The 19,396-nt window shown below is 39.5% G+C and overlaps 1 protein-coding gene across 2 annotated transcripts in view; it reads left to right on the top strand.

The window, feature by feature from the left end:
• Window positions 1–19,022, top strand: part of kif13bb (kinesin family member 13Bb) — a 28,542-nt gene extending 9,520 nt beyond the window's left edge. The window contains exons 17-41 of one of the 2 annotated variants that reach the window (XM_065256548.2): window positions 69–226; window positions 304–535; window positions 2,301–2,463; window positions 2,560–2,706; window positions 2,778–2,927; window positions 3,013–3,126; window positions 3,259–3,426; window positions 6,327–6,484; window positions 6,763–6,895; window positions 7,014–7,160; window positions 7,254–7,283; window positions 9,042–9,141; window positions 9,227–9,353; window positions 9,530–9,585; window positions 9,673–9,791; window positions 9,866–10,042; window positions 10,121–10,213; window positions 10,301–10,450; window positions 10,540–10,614; window positions 12,301–12,391; window positions 12,686–12,819; window positions 12,937–12,996; window positions 13,086–13,202; window positions 16,585–17,599; window positions 18,255–19,022. In XM_065256548.2, the coding sequence (XP_065112620.1) occupies window positions 69–226; window positions 304–535; window positions 2,301–2,463; window positions 2,560–2,706; window positions 2,778–2,927; window positions 3,013–3,126; window positions 3,259–3,426; window positions 6,327–6,484; window positions 6,763–6,895; window positions 7,014–7,160; window positions 7,254–7,283; window positions 9,042–9,141; window positions 9,227–9,353; window positions 9,530–9,585; window positions 9,673–9,791; window positions 9,866–10,042; window positions 10,121–10,213; window positions 10,301–10,450; window positions 10,540–10,614; window positions 12,301–12,391; window positions 12,686–12,819; window positions 12,937–12,996; window positions 13,086–13,202; window positions 16,585–17,599; window positions 18,255–18,487 (4,147 nt within the window). In that variant the 3' untranslated portion in view covers window positions 18,488–19,022. The remainder of the gene's footprint in view (window positions 1–68; window positions 227–303; window positions 536–2,300; window positions 2,464–2,559; window positions 2,707–2,777; window positions 2,928–3,012; window positions 3,127–3,258; window positions 3,427–6,326; window positions 6,485–6,762; window positions 6,896–7,013; window positions 7,161–7,253; window positions 7,284–9,041; window positions 9,142–9,226; window positions 9,354–9,529; window positions 9,586–9,672; window positions 9,792–9,865; window positions 10,043–10,120; window positions 10,214–10,300; window positions 10,451–10,539; window positions 10,615–12,300; window positions 12,392–12,685; window positions 12,820–12,936; window positions 12,997–13,085; window positions 13,203–16,584; window positions 17,600–18,254) is intronic. The other variant, XM_065256549.2, reaches the window with a different exon arrangement.
• The last annotated feature ends 374 nt before the right edge of the window (window positions 19,023–19,396 follow it).

Raw genomic sequence — 19,396 nt, 5'->3', positions numbered from 1 at the left:
ATGGGCAGTAAGTAGCACACACACGAGTTATTTACAGTTATGTGTGCGTCTCGTCTCGTGTCTGTCAGGATGAGCATGTCTAGTATTTATCGTGGTGAGGAGTCCGGTGTGATGAAGACTCCTCTTAACCCTGAACCACTGGATGTAGATGTAGATCAGAGCGAGGCCAGCTTCAGTTTTGAGTCTGCGCAGACGGAGGTCATGATGAAAGCTTTGGGAAACAATGGTGAGAGAAACACAAATCAAGAGATGCGGCCTTTTGCTGTTTTTATGTGCTGACCTGTATCTTTCTCTCTTTCTCAGACCCCACGCAGTCATTACTTCACTCCCTGGAGCGCAGACATGAGGAAGAGAAGCGCTCGGCTCTTGAACGGCAGCGTCTGATGTACGAGCAGGAACTGCAGCAGCTGCGCAAACGCCTGTCGTCAGAGCTGCAGCCGCAGGGTTCTCATGCACAGCATCACGGCAGCAGTGAACTCAACATCAACTCATCTGCTTTCACACCGAGCCGAATTCAGCAGTGGAGTGAAGAGAGGTGACGGACCAAACTGCAAACATGCTGCAAACACAATGCAAACATTGCATTATTTATATTATTTCAGTAGCTGCGTTTCTATTACCCTTCAAATTGTGCACACACACAATTAACTCAATCATACGTTTTTATGCTCTGGTGTGGTGGTTTTTCAGGCATTTCGAAAAATAAATATATTGTAAAACTGCAAGATTTTTTACATGTCACCTGATGTGCATAAAAGTCACATGATTATTATTTTATAATTATTGAATTATTAAGGATGCAGTATTGAAAAGTAGCCTCTTATGAAACGGCTGAAATTCCACAAGGGGGCGTATTTGCTCCTCAGACGTTGCACAATAAATGTGACACCCGAATGTAGCCTTATAAATCGTGAATGAAAAGTGAGAGTCGAATGAATGTCCGGTAGTGAACTCATTGTTTACAGTATTTATATCGTAATTCGGTCAGAAACGTCAAGATTGTAAGGTGAACAAATCATTTTGGATTAAAAGGCTTGGATATTCAATTTCCTTGGATTTATGAACAACTTATTTTGGACAATTTCAACGAAGCAGATAAAGGGAAGATTTTGAAGGTAAGTAATTAACCTTCAGGTAACTAACAACTAGATTACAGTTTTATGACTGCTATAAATCATATTATGCTTTGTGTGTGCGCTTAATGGAATCCTGAGAGTCTAAGCTTTCAAACGATGTGCCGCATGACCGTATATTTGGAAGATTTAATGCTTCAAAGTTACAATGACGTTTATGCAGCCTCGCGTGCGAGGAAGGGGTGTGCCGTGTACGGCACTGTGATCCTGATCAGGTTAAATTATGAAAAAAGGAAAAATTAAAACACAAATAAATAGCAAATAAATAAAACAACATAAAATAACAAAATTTCACGTAATACTCAACTTGTTTGAAAAGGGATGATAGAAGCCCTAGGCTTATCAAATCCTTTCCCCAATAATTACCTATACAAAATGAAATTGAACACACCTGTCACCAAATTTTTTTAAATGACTTATCGTGAGAAAACTAAATTAGAGTTTAGTCGCAGCATGACATCGGCTAAAGGAAACAGTGTCATATTGCAACAGTTTTTCGCAAATCTTTAATAGAAACGCAGCATGTGTTATTTTTATTTTATTTTACTGTGTAATTTCTATCTGCAACATGTTTGCACTGTGTTTGCCTTTCTTCTGCACTGGACGCTTCTGTCATCAATAAAAATGTATTGTGTGTGCATAAACATACTTGGCCATAAAGCTCTTTCTATTCTGATACACAAAACACTATGAACAACACACACACCAAGAAACACACACATTACGAGAATAGGAACAACCCTTTTAGACGGTGCACCAGGCGCACAAACAATTTTTTCCGTCATTACACCAGCAGAATTGGATTTGGTCAAGCCTTATATGCGCTTGCGCCTTGCGCTAAGATAGTTAAAATAGGCTACTAGGTGTTTTTTAGTTGTTAGTTAATGTATTAATTAACAATGAATTCATGTGTTGAGTTGTGTTGTAGTTAATGATGACTCTTCATAAGTTTATGATAAGTACATGCCTTAACCCAACATAAGTTCATGTTAAATTAAGAATTAATTTAGGTATTAGTTCATTATGATTCATGGACTCTTTTTATAAAGTGATACAATTTTCACTTTTGGGTGAACTATCCCTTTAAAGTTGTTTTATAAATAAATCTGTAAAATAGATGCCATGTGAAGTGTTTTTAAGATCTGTGTGTTGTGCGTGTGGTCTCAGGGAGGCACTGATGAGCCGGACTCTTCGTAAGCTGCGAGATCAGATTGTGAGGGCAAATCTTCTGGTGCAGGAGGCCGGATTCATCGCTGAAGAGCTTAACAAGAAAACTGAATACAGAGTCACTTTACAGATACCTGCAGCCAACCTCAATGCCAATCGCAAGGTCAGCAAAATCTCTCTCTCTCTCTTTTTCTTCTCATAATCTCAAATACTTCTACATATTGAGTTGTGTTCATGATGAATGTTCTCTGTTCTCCAGCGAGATGCGGTTCTGAGCGAGCCTGCGGTCGAGGTGAGGAGGAAGGGTAAAGGTAAACAGATCTGGGCCATGGAGAAGATGGAGAACCGACTGGTGGACATGAGAGAACTTTACCAAGAGTGGAAAGACTTTGATGAAGATGACCCCGTATGTCACGTTCACTTATAAACAATCTTGTTTTATAAATGAAGTGAATTCATCTCATTGTCTTTCCTCAGGTCATGCGCTCTTATTTTAAGCGTGCAGATCCGTTCTTCGACGAGCAGGAAAACCACAGTCTCATCGGTGTTGCCAACGTCTTCCTCTCGTGCCTGCTGTACGACGTCAAGCTGAAGTATGCGGTACCCATCATCAACCAGAAGGGGGAGGTGTGTGCACACAAACACAGAGTCGTGGCATTATTGTTGTCGGTGATCTGTCCTGCATTGATCGACATGTGTGCGTGTGTTTTAGGTCGCAGGTCGGCTTCATGTTGAGGTGGAGCGTGTGATTGGTGGGATGGATGAGCATGAAACAGAGGGTGGAGACTTTGAAAGGATGGCAGATGAGAGCAAACTTACCTGCATGGTCAGTCAGATTTGATGTACAACACAGATACATATAATAACTGCATGTTAATGACTCCCAATATCTTCAAAGTGCTGTAGGTGGAGCAGTAAAATTGTTTCTCTAATCTTAAATAGTATTTTCTGTGTCCAGATGAAGGTCTTGCAGGCGACAGGGTTACCCCAGCATCTCTCAAACTTTGTCTTCTGTCAGTATCATTTCTGGGATCATCCTGAAGCGGTGTTTATAGCTCCAGAAGTGGACCTGTCTGCTGTCAGCAGTAAAGAGTCACAGAGTTTGGTGGTGTTCGATAACTCCAAGGTTCAATACTCCCTCGTGTTTTAATATAGAAGTTGTGCTCCACATGCCTGATGTTAAAGCCTATACACGTCAAAAACTATAATGATAATTTTAACAATATTATTGTCCACACCAATGGACAATATTTTGAATTAACGCTAGAAATCAAGACTGATGTAAAACATTGTGCTTGGTACATCCCACATTAAATCAACAGAGCTATTTTGGCAGGCAATAAGGAGAGCACTAGAGCGGCTGTAGCAATGGTATCGATAGTGATTGAACAATAATTTAATATCAAACTGTTTAGACCTTACAAACCTTTCTATTTCAACATGGTGTACAGCTGCTTTAAGTGTTGTATAAGAGTTTATGTGTGTAATTGTAACCCTTAAAAGACATTACATTTTTAAATGTGTAGCCTATAACTGGGTTGATATGCTATATAATAATTTTCAGTATACACATTATCCCACCGATTATAAAACTCAATTTTTTTACACATGTTTTCATAAAAATTCATAAAAACAAAACAATATTGATTATTGCAAGGGCTGATCTTTTGGATATTTTTGTGTCGCGGTATATTTGGGATTAAATGAGTTAATGTCTACTGTACTCACACAGTGTTATAACGTTACCTACAAACAAGGACAGCTAGGGTCTAACAACACAGTTGACTTGCACTTTCAATGACAACAAAGCAAGGTTTTATCCAAAGTTGAATATTCATCGCAAAATTAGATTGCGTCCCATTTGTACCTCTTCAGGCTTTGTATGCTTTTAACTCTTTCACCGCCAGCGTTTTTTTTAAAAGTTGCCAGCCAGCGCCAGCGTTTTTTTTAAAAGTTGCCAGCCAGCGCCAGCGTTTTTCATGATTTTCACCAAAGTTTAATGCCTTCCAGAAAATGTTCTTCTTTAAATATATAAACATACAATATACCAAATGAAAGAACAGACCCTCTGCTTTCAAAAAAAACAAACAAAAAAAACGTTTCATCCTACCTTCAGTGGTTCTTTTGTAATCAGCTTTTGAATATGGATAGGTTTCTGCAAAAACACCACATTTTGAGCAAAAAGCAGAGATAACTCCATTTTTGTGACGGACTTTTCATAGAGATCCCATTCAGAGCGATCTTTAAAACAGACACGGACATGCAGCAGCTTGCCATAGGGCAATACTTCCGGGTTTAAAAAGTTGCGGAAGGGCGCCACCTGGTGGATAATAGCGGTATTGCGGAAAGACGGAAAATCTCGTCATTGGCGGGGAAGCGTTTTCTCTTAATTGACCAGATATCTTGTCAATGGCGGTGAAAGAGTTAAAGAGTCTCTGCAGTAGGATGAGAGAAGTTTATGAGGTGGTTATAGATCTTAGGAAACTGCAGGTAAGAAAAGCTATCTGTTCCTTTTTCGATACACGTTAAAAGCACCCTGGGGGCATTTTAATGATCCATTATGTTTAATCTATTACGTTTTGCTATGTCTTTTGAATTAAATTGCACATTGAACTCTGTTGCCTTGAAACTTATGCTGGCGCTATTCATTTCGCATTTGCTCCCGGCAGTCCCTGCCTGCCAAAATGGCGATGTAATCCGAATGGGTCACGTGACATCCGGACCTCTATAGGTGGAGAGTAGGTGGCCTATCCGGTTGAATACGTTTTCGACTACCTCTGAATGTGGTCGGAAGTGGACGAGCTCAAAACAGTTTAGACCCCGTTTACACCCGGTCTTTAGTGTAGTCCACTCGTGATCTGATCGACCACATCTTAATACCAGGTGTAAACAGGGCCCTAATGAACACATACTGATCAAAGTTTCACTTGCACTAAAAGTTACTTTGTATAAAAGCATTCAACAAATGTGTAAATGTAAACTTCTCTGTACAGTTATTGTTATAGTTGTGCACACACTGCTATGATTGAGTTGAGAAAGATTTTAAAATCTTTGTAATGTTATCATTGTCATCCTCAGTGAAAACAGGCCATTAATCCGAGTAGCGTCTCACTGCAGAACGCGACATCCAGGGGGCGGGGTTGGATTTAGATCAAGGGGCGGAGCTGGATCCCGATCCAGAGATCCCATTGGTCGGCAGTTTTACCACAAGACACGTCATACACGTGTTGCTGCGTTACCATTTCCGCATTAAGTCGTAACTAAATTAAGTTATTATTTTGACATAAAAACTAACTTTACTTATGACTACAATAAAAGTAGTGCCTTTAGGGTGAAATGTAAGGTTTTTGCTATAATGTTTTGGAGTAAAACATTTCGGGTAAGCCTACTATGAGTAATCTTACCACATGCAGTTTAAGACCTATTAATGGATACAGTATTAATATGCATAATTATTAAAATATATAGGCTATGGCATGTTATTTAGAAATTAATAAATTGAATGTTTATTTTTTATGGACTTTGAACTTGTTTTAACGCGTCTTTGCTTACAGCCATTAGGAAACAGGTTTCCCTCGTAGATGGTTTACTTTTTTTTATTTGCTAATAAAAGATATCAAATAAATTTGTTTTTATATTTACTCGTATAGGAATAGCTGTGTTATAAGTGTGATAATGTACAAATAAATCTCTTCAGTGATATCAAACTCTCGGGAATGTGTCCGTACCTCTCCTTACACCTAACTGTGATACTTTCTAAATTATGAATCTTTCTCAACCATATTATTAATCAAACGTACACTTAAATTGATAAGAGCAAACGTTGGCGACCACAGGTTGCAACTAATTGCGGGCTGCAACAACGCAAATATACTGGTTCATTTGGCGGAACAAAGTATATAAAGTGGGAGGAGTTGAATCTAGATCCAACCCCGCCCCCAGGATGTTGTGTTCCGCAGTGAGAACCATCTCATTAATCCTGTATAAGAAGCGTCAGTCCTCACATCTTTCTCTGTGTGTCAGTAGAAACTGGATGTGAATATAACCGAAGATTTCCTGGAGTTTCTGACGGATGGCGCTGTAGCTGTTGAGGTTTATGGTCACAAGCAGGAAAATCCTCGCAGGAATCTGGCTCTCTGGGATCTGGGGGTGATTCAGTCAAAGAGTCGATCTCTCAGAGAGAGGTACACTGTCATTTAAACACAACATCATCAATCATGTATGCATTACTTAGTCACATAAGATCTTACAACCTACTAGCAAGCAACGTTCTTCCTTATGAACAAATGGTGCAACTGAGTACAAGTTACAAGTACAGTGTTAGTTACATTCTAGCTACTACTTGCTAGGCTTTGTAACAATTTAAGTATGAACTTATGAATGGCTGGTGCAACCCTACCCAGTTACCTTTTCAGCAGTAGTCACAAAATATTAGCACTAATGAATGTCATGTGTTGTACAGGTGGAGTGAGGTGACACGCAGACTGGAGATCTGGGTTCAGATTCTGGAGCTGAATGATGTTGGAGAGTTTGTGCCAGTAGAAGTTCAGCCAGCCAAAGACGTCCGAACAGGAGGAATCTTTCAGCTTAAACAGGTATGTGTGTGTTTCTCTGTAAAACCTAAAAAATCATTTGGTCTCTTCTAATATATAAATGCTATATTCTTCAGAAAGTGTCATGTTGGGTTCAGCTGTATTTATTGTGTGTTAACAGGGTCAGACGAGGCGTGTTCAGGTAGACGTGCGTTCAGTACAGGATTCTGGCACAATGCCGCTCATCGTAGACTCTTTACTCAACATCTCCATTGGTAACGTGGAGGTCCATCACATCCGGCCTGCCAGAACCACAGAGACCCAAAGGGTAAAACTACAACAATCATGTTCAACATTTACTCTCCATCACATCATTCTGAACCTGTTTGACTCTTTCCTTTGTGCTTCTGTTGTTTTTAAGGTGGGAGATAAAGACACGGACAGTTATCAGGTACTTCTGTTTAAACTCTTCTGTGATTAAACGATTTGCGCAAGTAGATTACATACAAAGTCAATGCAAAGACATGAATAGATGCAAACTCGATGCAAATGACAAGCATTGGGCAGCACAATTGCCGCGAAACATGTGCTATTCACCTTAAACGCATCTTTGCGAGTTAACTCGTCAATTATGAGAAAATCCTTCCCTGCCAATGATGAGTATTTCCACATTCCGCAATACAGCTATTATCCACCAGGTCCACAACTCATGCAACCCGGAAGTAACACCTCACGTGAAAGAGTAAGAACTCAGTGCATGTTTTGAGGATGGCGCTGAATCTGATCTATTTCAAAAGTCCTTATCTCAGCTTTTTGTTCAAAATTTGGTGTTTTGAAGAAACTTACTCATATTTGATAGGTGATTACAAGAGAGGTACAATGAAACTTTTTTTTGAAAAGAGAGGGTCTGTTCTTTCATTTGATATATTGTATGTTTATATATTTAAACAAGAACATTTTAAACTTTTGTGAAAATCATGAGAAAAACTGGCGCTGACTGGCAACTTTTTTAAAGAAATGCTGGCGACGAAAGAGTTAAATTCAAGCGGAAAATTTGCATGACATGAAGTTAAATCCCGCAAGGTATCTAGATCGAGGAACTCGTTGCTTAACATTTGATGTTTACACAGCATAATAGGGCGTAAACATCAAATGTGAATTCAACGATTGCGCGAGTATATTACTTTCCAAAAGAATGATTTGAATGTAAGCGAAATCGCATGTGGCGATGCAAATTATGCAATGCAATTGTCGCGAAAATGCACTATTCGCCTCAACCGCATCTTTGCGCAAGTTGAAAATATTCAAGTTGAGTGAAAAATTAGCATGACACAAAGATGACCTAGATCGAGGAACGCAATGCTTAGCGTTTGGTATGTACGCAGCATAATGGAGTGTAAACACCAAATGCGAAATAAAAGATTTTCGCAAGTAGATTACTTACAAAGTCAATGCACAGACACGAATAGATGCAAACTCGCACGTGGCGATGCCAATGATGTGAATTGGATGGCGCAATTGCCGCAAAACACATACTATTGGCCCTTAAGCGCGTTTTCGCTCAAGTTAAAAATATTAAACTCAGCAAAAAATTTGCATGACACAAAGTTAAATCCTGTGAGTAATCTAGAGCGAGGAACGCAATGCTTAGTGTTTGGTGTGTATACAGCACAATGGGGCATAAACATAAAATGTGAATTGACAGATTTAGATGCAAATAGATGCAGACTCACACATGGTTATGCGAATGAGGCGGATTGGGCGAAACAATTGCCGCGAAACACGTGCTATTTGCCTTAAACGCGTCTTTGTGCAAGTTGAAAATAATAAACTCAAGCAAATAATTAGCATGACACAAAGTTAAATCCCACAAGTAATCTAGAGCAAGGAACGCAATGCTTAGCGTTTGGTGTGCAGCATAATAGGCCATAAACACCAAATGCGAACTGAAAGATTTGCGCGAGTAGATTACATACAAAGTCAATGCACAGACGCGAACAGACGCAAACTTGCACGTGACGATGTGAATGATGTGAATTGGGCGGCACAATTGCAGCGAAAACACGCCCTTAAACGCGTCTTCCCTCAAGTTGAAAATATTTACCTCAAGCAAATAATTTGCATAAAACGAAGTTAAATCCCATGAGTAATCTAGATCAAGAAACAGTTTGTACCCAGCATAAGAGTTTCTGTCTGTTTCTAACCACAGGAGGTGGATCTGGAGAGACTCAGGGCGCAGTGGCTGGCGGCTCTAACCAAACGACAGGAATATCTGGACCAACGTCTCCAGGAACTCGTCGTGAAGCAGGGTAAGATGCTGATGATGTGGACGCGTGCCAATCTGTCAGAACCACATTAGATCTATAGGGATTTATAATGTGTGGTTGTGTGTAGATAAAACAGAAGAGGATGTGGAGAGCGAGTCTCAGCTCCTGGAGTGTCGACTGACGCTGACTGAGGAGAGAAACGCTGTGATGGTGCCGTCTGCGGGCAGCGGGATCCCTGGAGCTCCTGCAGAGTGGTGAGGACACATCACAGATCTAGACAGGGGTTGGATGATGTGTAGGGTTTCTTTAAAAAGTTGATCTTTCTTTAAATGGATTGCTAACAGGTCAGAGTCATCCTTGGGTATTTGCTTCAATGAGGAATGGCTCACAGGACTCTGATCTTTCTCTCATGTTTGTTTATCATCTGCAGGATTCCTGCAACTGGAATGGAGACTCATATCCCTGTGATCTTTCTAAATCTAAGTGGTAAGTATTAGCTTAGCTTTTAAACATGTAAACGATCTCTTAGCATGGCAAACCTCACCGTTGGATCTCTTTGGATCATTCCCACAGCCGATGATCTGCACGATCATCTGTCGACTCCTCTAACTGGAGGTCTGGATGCTGCGCTGAGCAGAGAGGACAGAGATGATTTTCTTGATTTACAGATAGTCAAACACTATGAGAACGAGGTGATAAATCAGCATCCTGATGAAAATGTTTCCTAACAGTGGTGATGATTCTGAACAGTTTTTTTGTTTCACAGGTGAAGGCTGAAGCATCATGGGATTGCACCGTTCACGAGACTCCCGAGTTGAGTCGAGCGGGTGGGCAGGAACAGCGAGTTTATCTCACCGTCCGTACCAGCGTCCTGCTCAGTCACCCGGCACGCATGCAGCTGATCCTGCGCAAGCGCATCTGCGTAAACGTCACCGCGCGACAGGTCTGAACTGTGATCGCTTCTGAAGTTTCTGTGATTTTAAACAGATGAGATTTCATTGAGATGAATGTGATCCTGCAGGGTTTTGCTCAAAGTCTCCTCAGGAGGATTTCTCCTCGTAGCTCCATGCACAGCTGTGGAGTCGCGTTTGAGATCGTCTCAAATATTCCAGGGGTTTGTAAAGATTCAGACGTTTATCTTATTGGATTGAAATCATAGTAGAGTATAAGAAACAAGAGATGTTTTGTCATTTATTCACAGGATATGCAGAGATTAGAGGACAGAGAGACTCTGGCGAGACTGGCGACCAGCGCTGAGACCTCAGGACCTCACAGTGAGGCTGCGATTGAGAAATACCTGAGGAGTGTTTTAGCTGTCGAGAACATCATCACGCTGGAGCGTCTCAGACAGGTCATCTTCTGCTTCTGCTTGTGTTGTGTGTTATATGTATGACTGTGTGTGCATGTATCTGAAATGTTTGTGTTGTTTTGTGATTATAGGAGGTTGCTGTGAGGGAGCATCTGACAGATAAAGGAAAAATCCCAAAACGCATCAGTTCACCCAGTGTAAACAGAGTAAGACATGAAGTAATACTTATGAATTAGGGCCGCAACAACTAATTGATGAATTGATAATATACGATCATAAAAATAGTGTTTAATGAATGATTGACAGGATGATAGCTGATGCAAAAGCCCAATGTATGTTAATAAATGTTTCATTTTCCCCACCAGCATTTAAAAAAAAGTTGCCATCCGGCACCAGCATTTTTTATGATTTTTACGAAAGTTTTATGCCTTCCAGAAAGTTCTTTTCTCTAAAAATATAAACATACAAAATATCAAATGAAAGAACAGACCCTCTGCTTTCATACAAAAATAAAATGTTTCATCCTATCTTCATTTGTTCTCTTTTATCACTTCTCAAATATGGGTAGGTTTCTTCAAAAATAGAAAATTTGTAAAGGACTTTTGTTAGAGATCAGATTCATGATCAAAACATACACAGAGTTTTTACTGTTTTTGGATCAGTGGATGCTTCAGTGGATTATAAGTTGGGTAAGAGCACCACCTTGTAGATAATAGCGAAAATATGAATTGCCGTAAAAACTCGTCATTGGCAGGGAAAGAGTTAATATTAGTGTCTTTGTTTGGAGTTGATCAGGAGTTTCCAAACTTTTTTGTCAGCCAAACCTCCTTGACTTTAATAATTTACATGAAGAACCTCCTGTGATTTGAAGTTAATATTTCAATAACTTAATAGCACATTTGCATGTTTAACTTAAAATTGTATAATGCTGCGTTCACACCAGCCGCGGTAGAGGCGTCAAGTGCGAGTGATTTCAATGTTAAGATGCGTATCTGGAGGTCTCGCGGTGCGAATGAGGCGTTTAGACACGATTCCGCCTCATTCGTGCGAACTAGACGCGCGAATGAGGCGGAATTGTGTCTATCACGGCGCGCTAAACGCCTCATTTGCGCTGCGAATTGAGCTTTGCCGCGGGAAAACAGCGAGTTAAAAAATCTGAAAAACGCAATTTCCACGAAATTCCGCATGAATGTCGCTGACTAGAATGAAGCGAGTACACTTAAAATGTTCAAGCCTCCAACTTTGTGCGGTAGACGCAAATTTGATGCCTCGAACGCGTCTGATGTGAACCGACAGTAAAAAAAAAAATGTTCTTTAAGTTTTTGTCAATAGTAAGTTGCTTTGCTATTGTTACAAAGTAATTTGGTATTTTGTTTGATTGGTAAAACATATCAATTTTCTGATATTTTGCAGTGGTGTGTAATGGTCACATGACATTCAGATTAAACAAATAAAAAAGTATAACCACCTGCAGTTCCCTTGCAAACCGCCAGAGGACCGTGAACTCCAGTTTGGGAAACCCTGGAGTAGATGCAGCTGACTTTATATCAGCACAGTGGAGCGGTGTGCAAGTGACATCACAGACCAAACTAACCTATAATGACATTAATTCGTGAATGATCACTCGTTTCATTATTGATTAATGTCAATTCATCGATTAGTTGTTGTAGCCCTATTCTGAATAAGATATATTATCTGGTTATTCACAATCAACACTTAAGAACTTGTTCAGTATGTCATATTTAATCTCAAAACCAGAAGAAATAAAGTAGAAATGAATGTAAATAGAAAGAAACATTTCTAATGGTAGCATTTGTTGTACTGATTTTAAAGCATTACTTTGAGATTGACACTGGAGTTTGAGTCCGATGTTATGTGTCGTTCGTGTGTAGGGTGACGGTCGACAGGATATTTCTGTGTTGACATCGTCCATAAAGAGCTCCTCGCATTCAGCATCATTTCACAATCAAAGTCCTGAGTCAGGTAAGAAATCTTCTGCATACACAACAACACAACACCAATCCACTAAAACATTCAGCTGACTTTACAAATGCAGAGGAATTCCCATCACACAAACAAGCTTCATCAAATGAAGGGTTTATATTCTCATGCTGTCTGTCTGTCTGTCTGTCTGTCTGTGGTGTGCATGATCTCTGCTCAGCACTGCTTGATGCTTTAATAACACTGAAGGCTTTCCTTCAGATCTGTCTGTGTTTCTCAGCATCGCTCTGCTTCCTCTGATATTCCTGCTCTGCATCTTAAACTCGTATCTCACAGGTCGTTCAGGATTGGCTGCATCTTATCTTTCCCCAGTTAAAGCTCTCGTCTCTCCCGTGCCCAAGATGTTCAAGTCCTTCTTATCAAAGAAAGAGGAGAAGAAAGATCTGACACCTCCTGCTGTCCTCCAGCGGGTAACAACATTGGGTTCTTTTAAATATCATTTTAAATATTTGCACCATCTGTATTTAAACTGTTTATTCACAATTAGATAACCATAAACAAAATCATCTTTTTTTTATTCACCCAAGAATGTGCCACGTATTATTGTACAGTCTGTAAGTCTTGAGGAGCTCAGCGGTGGTCAGCTGGTAATCTAAATCTTTTCATTTAAAAGCTCAAATATTTCAATCTTGTGAGGTTGAGAATCTAATCTGAGTCTTACATTGAAACTCCACAGAACACACCTGCAGAAGACGCTCAGTCAGTGTCCTATGTCCCTATAATTACTGTCATCCCTGACCTCACATCAGACAAATCTGATGTTCCTTTAGAAACAACCACTGACATCCAGACAGTAAGTGTGTCGTCATGTGCTCAGTTTTTATAGGGGTGTAAATCGGACATTTTGTTGCGATATGATACCGTATCGATTGTCTCCGCCAGCGATACAATATTTGCTGATACATCAAATATTTATTTGGTGCAGTTACGATTTAGTTTGATTAATTTATCTATTACTTTAATATTACGTGCCTAGTTAAGCAGTTACATTTTTATTAACTCAGAAGTGCAACCAAAATATACAACCCAAATCAGAAAAAGTTGAGACACTGTATAAATTGTGAGTAAAAAAGGAATGGAATAATTTACAAATCTCATAAACTTATATTTTATTCACAGTAGAATATAGATAACATATCAAATGTTGAAAGTGAGACATTTTGAAATGTCATGCCAAATATTGGCTCATTTTGAATTTCATGAGAGCTACACAATTAAAAAAAAAGTTGGGACAGGTAGCAATAAAAGGCCGGAAAAGTTAAATGTACATATAAGGAACAGCTGGAGGAGGACCAATGTTTAGGAATGGGAATGTTGTCCTATTCTTGTCTAAAACAGGCTTCTAGTTGCTCAACTGTCTTAGGTCTTCTTTTGTCGCATCTTCCTCTTTATGATGCTCTGAATGTTTTCTGTGGGTGACAGATCTGGACTGCAGGCTGGCCATTTCAGTACTCGATTCTTTCTTCTATGCAGTCTTGATGTTGTAATTGATGCAGTATGTGGTCTGGCATTGTCATGTTGGAAAATGCAAGGTCTTCCCTGAAAGAGACGACGTCTGAATGGGATCATATGTATCTAGAACTTGGATAAACCTTTCAGCATTGATGGTGCCTTTCCAGATGTGTAAGCTGCCCATGCCACACGCACTCATGCAACCCCAAACCATCAGAGTAGGGATGCACCGAATTCAGATTTTTTAGGTTCGGCCGAATCCCGAATCCACCGTTTAAGATTCGGCCGAATCCGAAACCGAATACCGAATCCTACTCGCATCCTTATTCCATTAACACAGTAAAACACATTAATGAATTATACAACGTCCACAGCATGTATTTTTCATTTTATTTAATTTTAACTGTACATTATGCCAGGATGACAAGTTGGAAAACTATTTTGACAATTACCATAAGCCTATGCATAATGAAAGCAATGCGTTGCGACACGCTCGTTTTTCCAATAAGCAAGCAGCTCCGCGCTGAAAACTATATTTAACTTTGAGTGAGAAGCTCCGCTCGTCAATGTCAGTTTTCACACGGCCGTCCAATTACAATGGAGGAGGGGCGGGACATTACCACAGCAACCAACCGGCTCACAGCTGAAGCATCACAGCTACCAAGCGCTCGGCTAAAAAACAGCTGGCATTTGGTGTCCTCAAGGCGTTTTCAGCCGTGTTTAAAAGTTTTGGTGTGTCCAGCCCCTAAAGCTCACCGAAAGAAAAAGCTCATCTCCACGTCAGCACCCGATGTGTGTAATCAACGGCCGCGTGACGTCGAGCAGCGAAGAGCAAGCCTAGGATTCGGTTCGGTGGAAAAAAATTATAGGATTCGGCCGAACCCGAACCCCGTCAAAAAGCCCAGTATTCGGCCGAATCCGAATCCTGGATTCGGTGCATCCCTAGAAAAGAGCGCTAATAACAACTTGGGTTGTCATTGTCCTCTTTAGTCCGGATGAAATGGCATCCCAGTTTTTCAAAAAGAACTTCAAATTTTGATTCGTTGGACCACAGAACAGTTTTCCACTTTGCCAAAGTCCATTTTAAATGAGCCTTGCCCAGAGAAAACGCCTGTGCTTCTGGATCATGTTATATGGCTTCTTGTTTGACCTATAGAGTTTTAGCTGGCAACAGCGAATGACACGGTGGATTGTGTTCACTGACAATGTTTTCTGGAAGTATTCCAGAGCCCATGTTATGATTTCCATTACAGTAGCATTCCTGTATGTGATGCAGTGCCGTCTAAGGGCCCGAAGATCACGGGCATCAAGTATGGTTTTCCAGCCTTGACCCTTACGCACAGAGATTGTTCCAGATTCTCTGAATCTTTGGATGATATTATGCACTGTAAATGATGTTAACTTCAATCTCTTTGCAATTTTTCTCTGAGAAACTCGGAAAACTATTTTTCGCTGCAGCATTGGTGATTCTCTGCCCATCTTGACCTCTGACAGACACTGCCACTCTGAGAGGCTTTTTTATACCCATTCATGTTGCCAATTGACCTTATAAATTGCAAATTGGTCTTTCAGTTGTTCCTTATATGTACATTTACATTTTCTGGCCTCTTATTGCTACCTGTCCCAACTTTTTTTGGAATGTGTAGCTCTCATGAAATCCAAAATGAGCCAATATTTGGCATGACATTTCAAAATGTCTCACTTTCTACATTTGATATGTTATTTATATTCTATTGTAAATAAAATATAAGTTTATGAGATTAGTAAATTATTCCATTCCTTTTTTACTCACAATTTATACAGTGTCCCAACTTTTTCTGATTTGGGGTTGTAAAACATGAATGTTTAATGAAACTCTTTAAAAAATGCACAATCTCTGACCCAATTGGGACATTTACAAAAACAAACTAAGAAAAAATACACTTTTTAAATAAAGTAAAATAAACAATGGGGGAAAAATGTCAGATAAAATCAAGCTAATGATGACAACAGTCAAAGTCTTTAGTGTTTCAGCTGATGCTGGAAAAGGTTTTCTGCCGATCTGTTTGTCCAATCCATTTTCCAAATACAAAATATTTCAAAACCCACAATTTAGGTCAGATAGCAGACACAACGTCTTCTGCCTCTTTCGCTGTGTTTTCATTGCTACAACCACTTTGTTGCTGCATTGCAATACTGACACTAGCACACGAAAAGAAAAAGAAAAAGAAATGCAAAATGCGTAGATGGACGTTACATCAAAGAATGAGGATGTGGAGAGTGTCAAAATAAAGGTACCTCATATCCATATCTTGCGTGTGGCAGTGATGCATCGATCCATATCCAAGTATTGTTACACCCTTTTAATGCCCAAATATCAATATCACAACTTTTAATTTTCTGTCTCTCTTAGTACACAATGTCACAACAGAAGAGTCAAGTTTTAAATAGGAAAAATATCGAAACTATTTGGTTATTTTTTACCGCGATGCTAATGGTCTAATCAGATTCAATGGATTGTGCTAAGCTATGCTAAAAGTGCTAGCACCAGACCCGGAGATCGGCTGAATGAATTCCAAAACCGTAAAAATCAAATGTTTAACTCTAGGGAAGATGAAAAATGAGCATATTTAAAAAAAGTGGAGTGTCCCTTTAAAATACTTTTGTGTGTATGAATGCATATCTTTGTGTTGTGATTATCCAGTGTGTACTGAGTGCTGATGGGTTATTGTTGATCTTCTTAGGATGTTTCTGTGGAGGATCCAGAGGAGGTAAAAGTAGAGGAGGTAAAAGTAGAGGAGGTTCTGCCTCCATCAGATCCTTCAGAGGTCAAAGAAGTTCCTCAACTTTCTGTTCCTTCGGAGGATGAAGATGTTGTACCTCCAGAGTTTCCACCTTCAGAGGTTTCAGAAGATCCCAAACAAAGTGCTGTTGGTGAATCCTCAAACAGCCCCATCAGTGACGTCTCCAGTGGTTACATCTCCACAAGTGTCTCTACAGTGACTCTCTCTGAATCAGTTGTCTTGGAAGAGGAATCCTCTCTCAGTGTACAAAATGAAACCGACCAATCCGTTGAAGCTTCCAAAAAGATTGAAGCAATGACGAGCAGTGAGGTTCCTCCAGCGAAAAGCACATCATCATCAGAGGATCAGACGAAGCCTGAATCTGCCAGACAAGAATATGAAGAAGAGACGTCCACAGGATCCCCGAGAGAGCATGGTCGGGTGTCTCCTCCAGTCGAATGTCCTCAGACACTACCTGCTGATGTTACACCTCAAGAAACCTCTGAAACCGAACCTCACACCGTTCCTTCACCGGACCAAACCAGATCTTCAAGGACAGAAACCACAAAACCATCAGCTGCATCCAAATCATCGGTTCCTCCAGTACAGCAGGTGAAAACCATCGAACCATCTTCATCCAGACCTGAGCAACACCTTACTGCCCCCACCAACAATCCCTTTCATATCCAGAGAGTGAAGACCTCAGGCCTGAAGTCTTTCAAAGGCATTCTGCACGAGGAACGTGAGGAGGCTGAGGAGAAAGACTGCGACTCTTCATCAACATTGAGTTTATCTCAGGAGCGACTGGAGATCTTGTCAGATTCAGAGGAAGCTCTTGACACTCCGCTTCCTGATTGGTTAAAGGAGGGGGAATATGTCACCGTAGGAACCAATAAAAGCGGAACCATCCGTTACGTTGGGCCGACTGACTTTGCGAAGGGTGTTTGGGTCGGCGTGGAGCTTGATGTTCCAGCAGGTATGTCTGTACAGTGTAGTCAGATCATTTAAATGGCTTCGTTCACATCATCCGACAAAGACTATTTACATATCAAATTTGCATTTAATGATTTACTTACTAACGATCTTTATACTGTATAATTTAAAAACAAAAATATTTTATTGATACAAACAGTGTTGGGGAAAGTTACTTTTAAAAGTAATTCATTACAATATTAAGTTACTCCCCAAAAAAGAAACTAATTGCGTTACTTAGTTACTTTTCATGGAAAGTAATGCTTACGTTACTTTTGCATACATTTTTTCTTACTTGGCTGAGGCTTGATCTCTTTCAAGTGTTTTTATGATCGCAAAAATGTCAAGCTCTGGCCTGCTATCTCCATTTCTGATTCGTAATTCTACATTAATATGTTCAGTTTAATTCGGTACATTATTTTATTTTTAAATTGAATAAATTAAACTGAAAAGTAACTCGCATTACTTTTTTAAAAAGTTAACTCAAATATGAATGTGTACATTTATAAAGTAAGGTGTTACTTTACTCGTTACTTCAGAAAAGTAATATTATTACGTAATGCGTTACCCCCAACACTGGATACAAACATATCATCTCTTGATTCGAGACCTTCTTATTTTCTTCTCTATATGCATACTAAACATTTACTTATTTGTAGGTAAAAATGACGGTTCGGTCGGTGGCCGTCACTATTTCCACTGTAACCCCGGTTACGGCGTTCTCGTGAGACCGGATCGAGTCACTAAAGCAACCGGTAGCGCTAAGAGAAAGAGACAGAAGCGTCAGCAGAACCTGTCAGGATCGAGTCCAAACCTGGCGGCCCTCACAGCGTTGGCCAAAGGAGACGGCGGTGCGAGGAAGGGTGAGAACAGAAAGTCTTGGGTTAGCTGAAGACGCTTTATTTGACATCAGTGGATTTACTGATGTGATGCAGTATTGAGATGAGTATAAATTCACACATATCAACACTACAGAGTGCCTACTACTACTGCTGTAAATGATCTGAGGTTTTAACAGTATTTTGATATTAATTTTATCCTCTCGTTCTGATCCCTGTTTTAGAGAATAAGAGGTTTTTAAATGTGTAAAATAAGATTGTTGACAACATAATGTTTCAATGTTTATATTTGATCAAATTTTATGCAAAATGATGTAATTATATAAGGATTGTAAACGTGAAGATGGGTTGAACGCTTTGACTTTAAAGTGCCAGACGAGTGATTTTATTTTAAAAGTGTTAATCTGGTGGTTTAGTTTTATATCCTGTCACGGTTTGGTACTTTTGTATGTTTTTTTGTTTTTAAGTAATTTATGATCACATTTCTATTTTAATTTATTTTTGCAGAGTTTAATAGACATGACAACCATAATAATGTTGAGAATTTCATATTGCAATGTTGAATTAATAAACTCTTTACAAATATCATTTTCACATTACTGTTATATTATTGTGCAGATGAATCTAAGTTTTTAATATAATGTATGTGTGTGTGTGTGTGTGTGTGTGTGTAAATCTTTAACCAGGTTTATTTAACTCATTGAGATTTAAATTCTCCAGGCCAGGAAAAGCAGCAACAAATAACAAGAGGATACAATTATATAATAAGACATTAAAACACACTCAAAAAGCACAACAACACTTTACCAAAGGATAAAACACATCATTTGTTAAAAGTATCCTGTAGGTAATTTTTAAAGGGAAGTGGCTTTATATATTAAACCTTTTTCCTATCTCTGTTTGATCCCTGGGTAATTTAAGATACAACAAATAATTTAAATGAAGTTTGTAGCGTTCATTTG

The sequence above is a fragment of the Paramisgurnus dabryanus genome, chromosome 12, assembly GCF_030506205.2.
Source record: "Paramisgurnus dabryanus chromosome 12, PD_genome_1.1, whole genome shotgun sequence".
NCBI lineage: Eukaryota > Metazoa > Chordata > Actinopteri > Cypriniformes > Cobitidae > Paramisgurnus > Paramisgurnus dabryanus.
The sequence above is the reverse complement of the archived record's forward strand: the minus strand, read 5'-3'. Positions and strand labels throughout refer to the sequence as shown.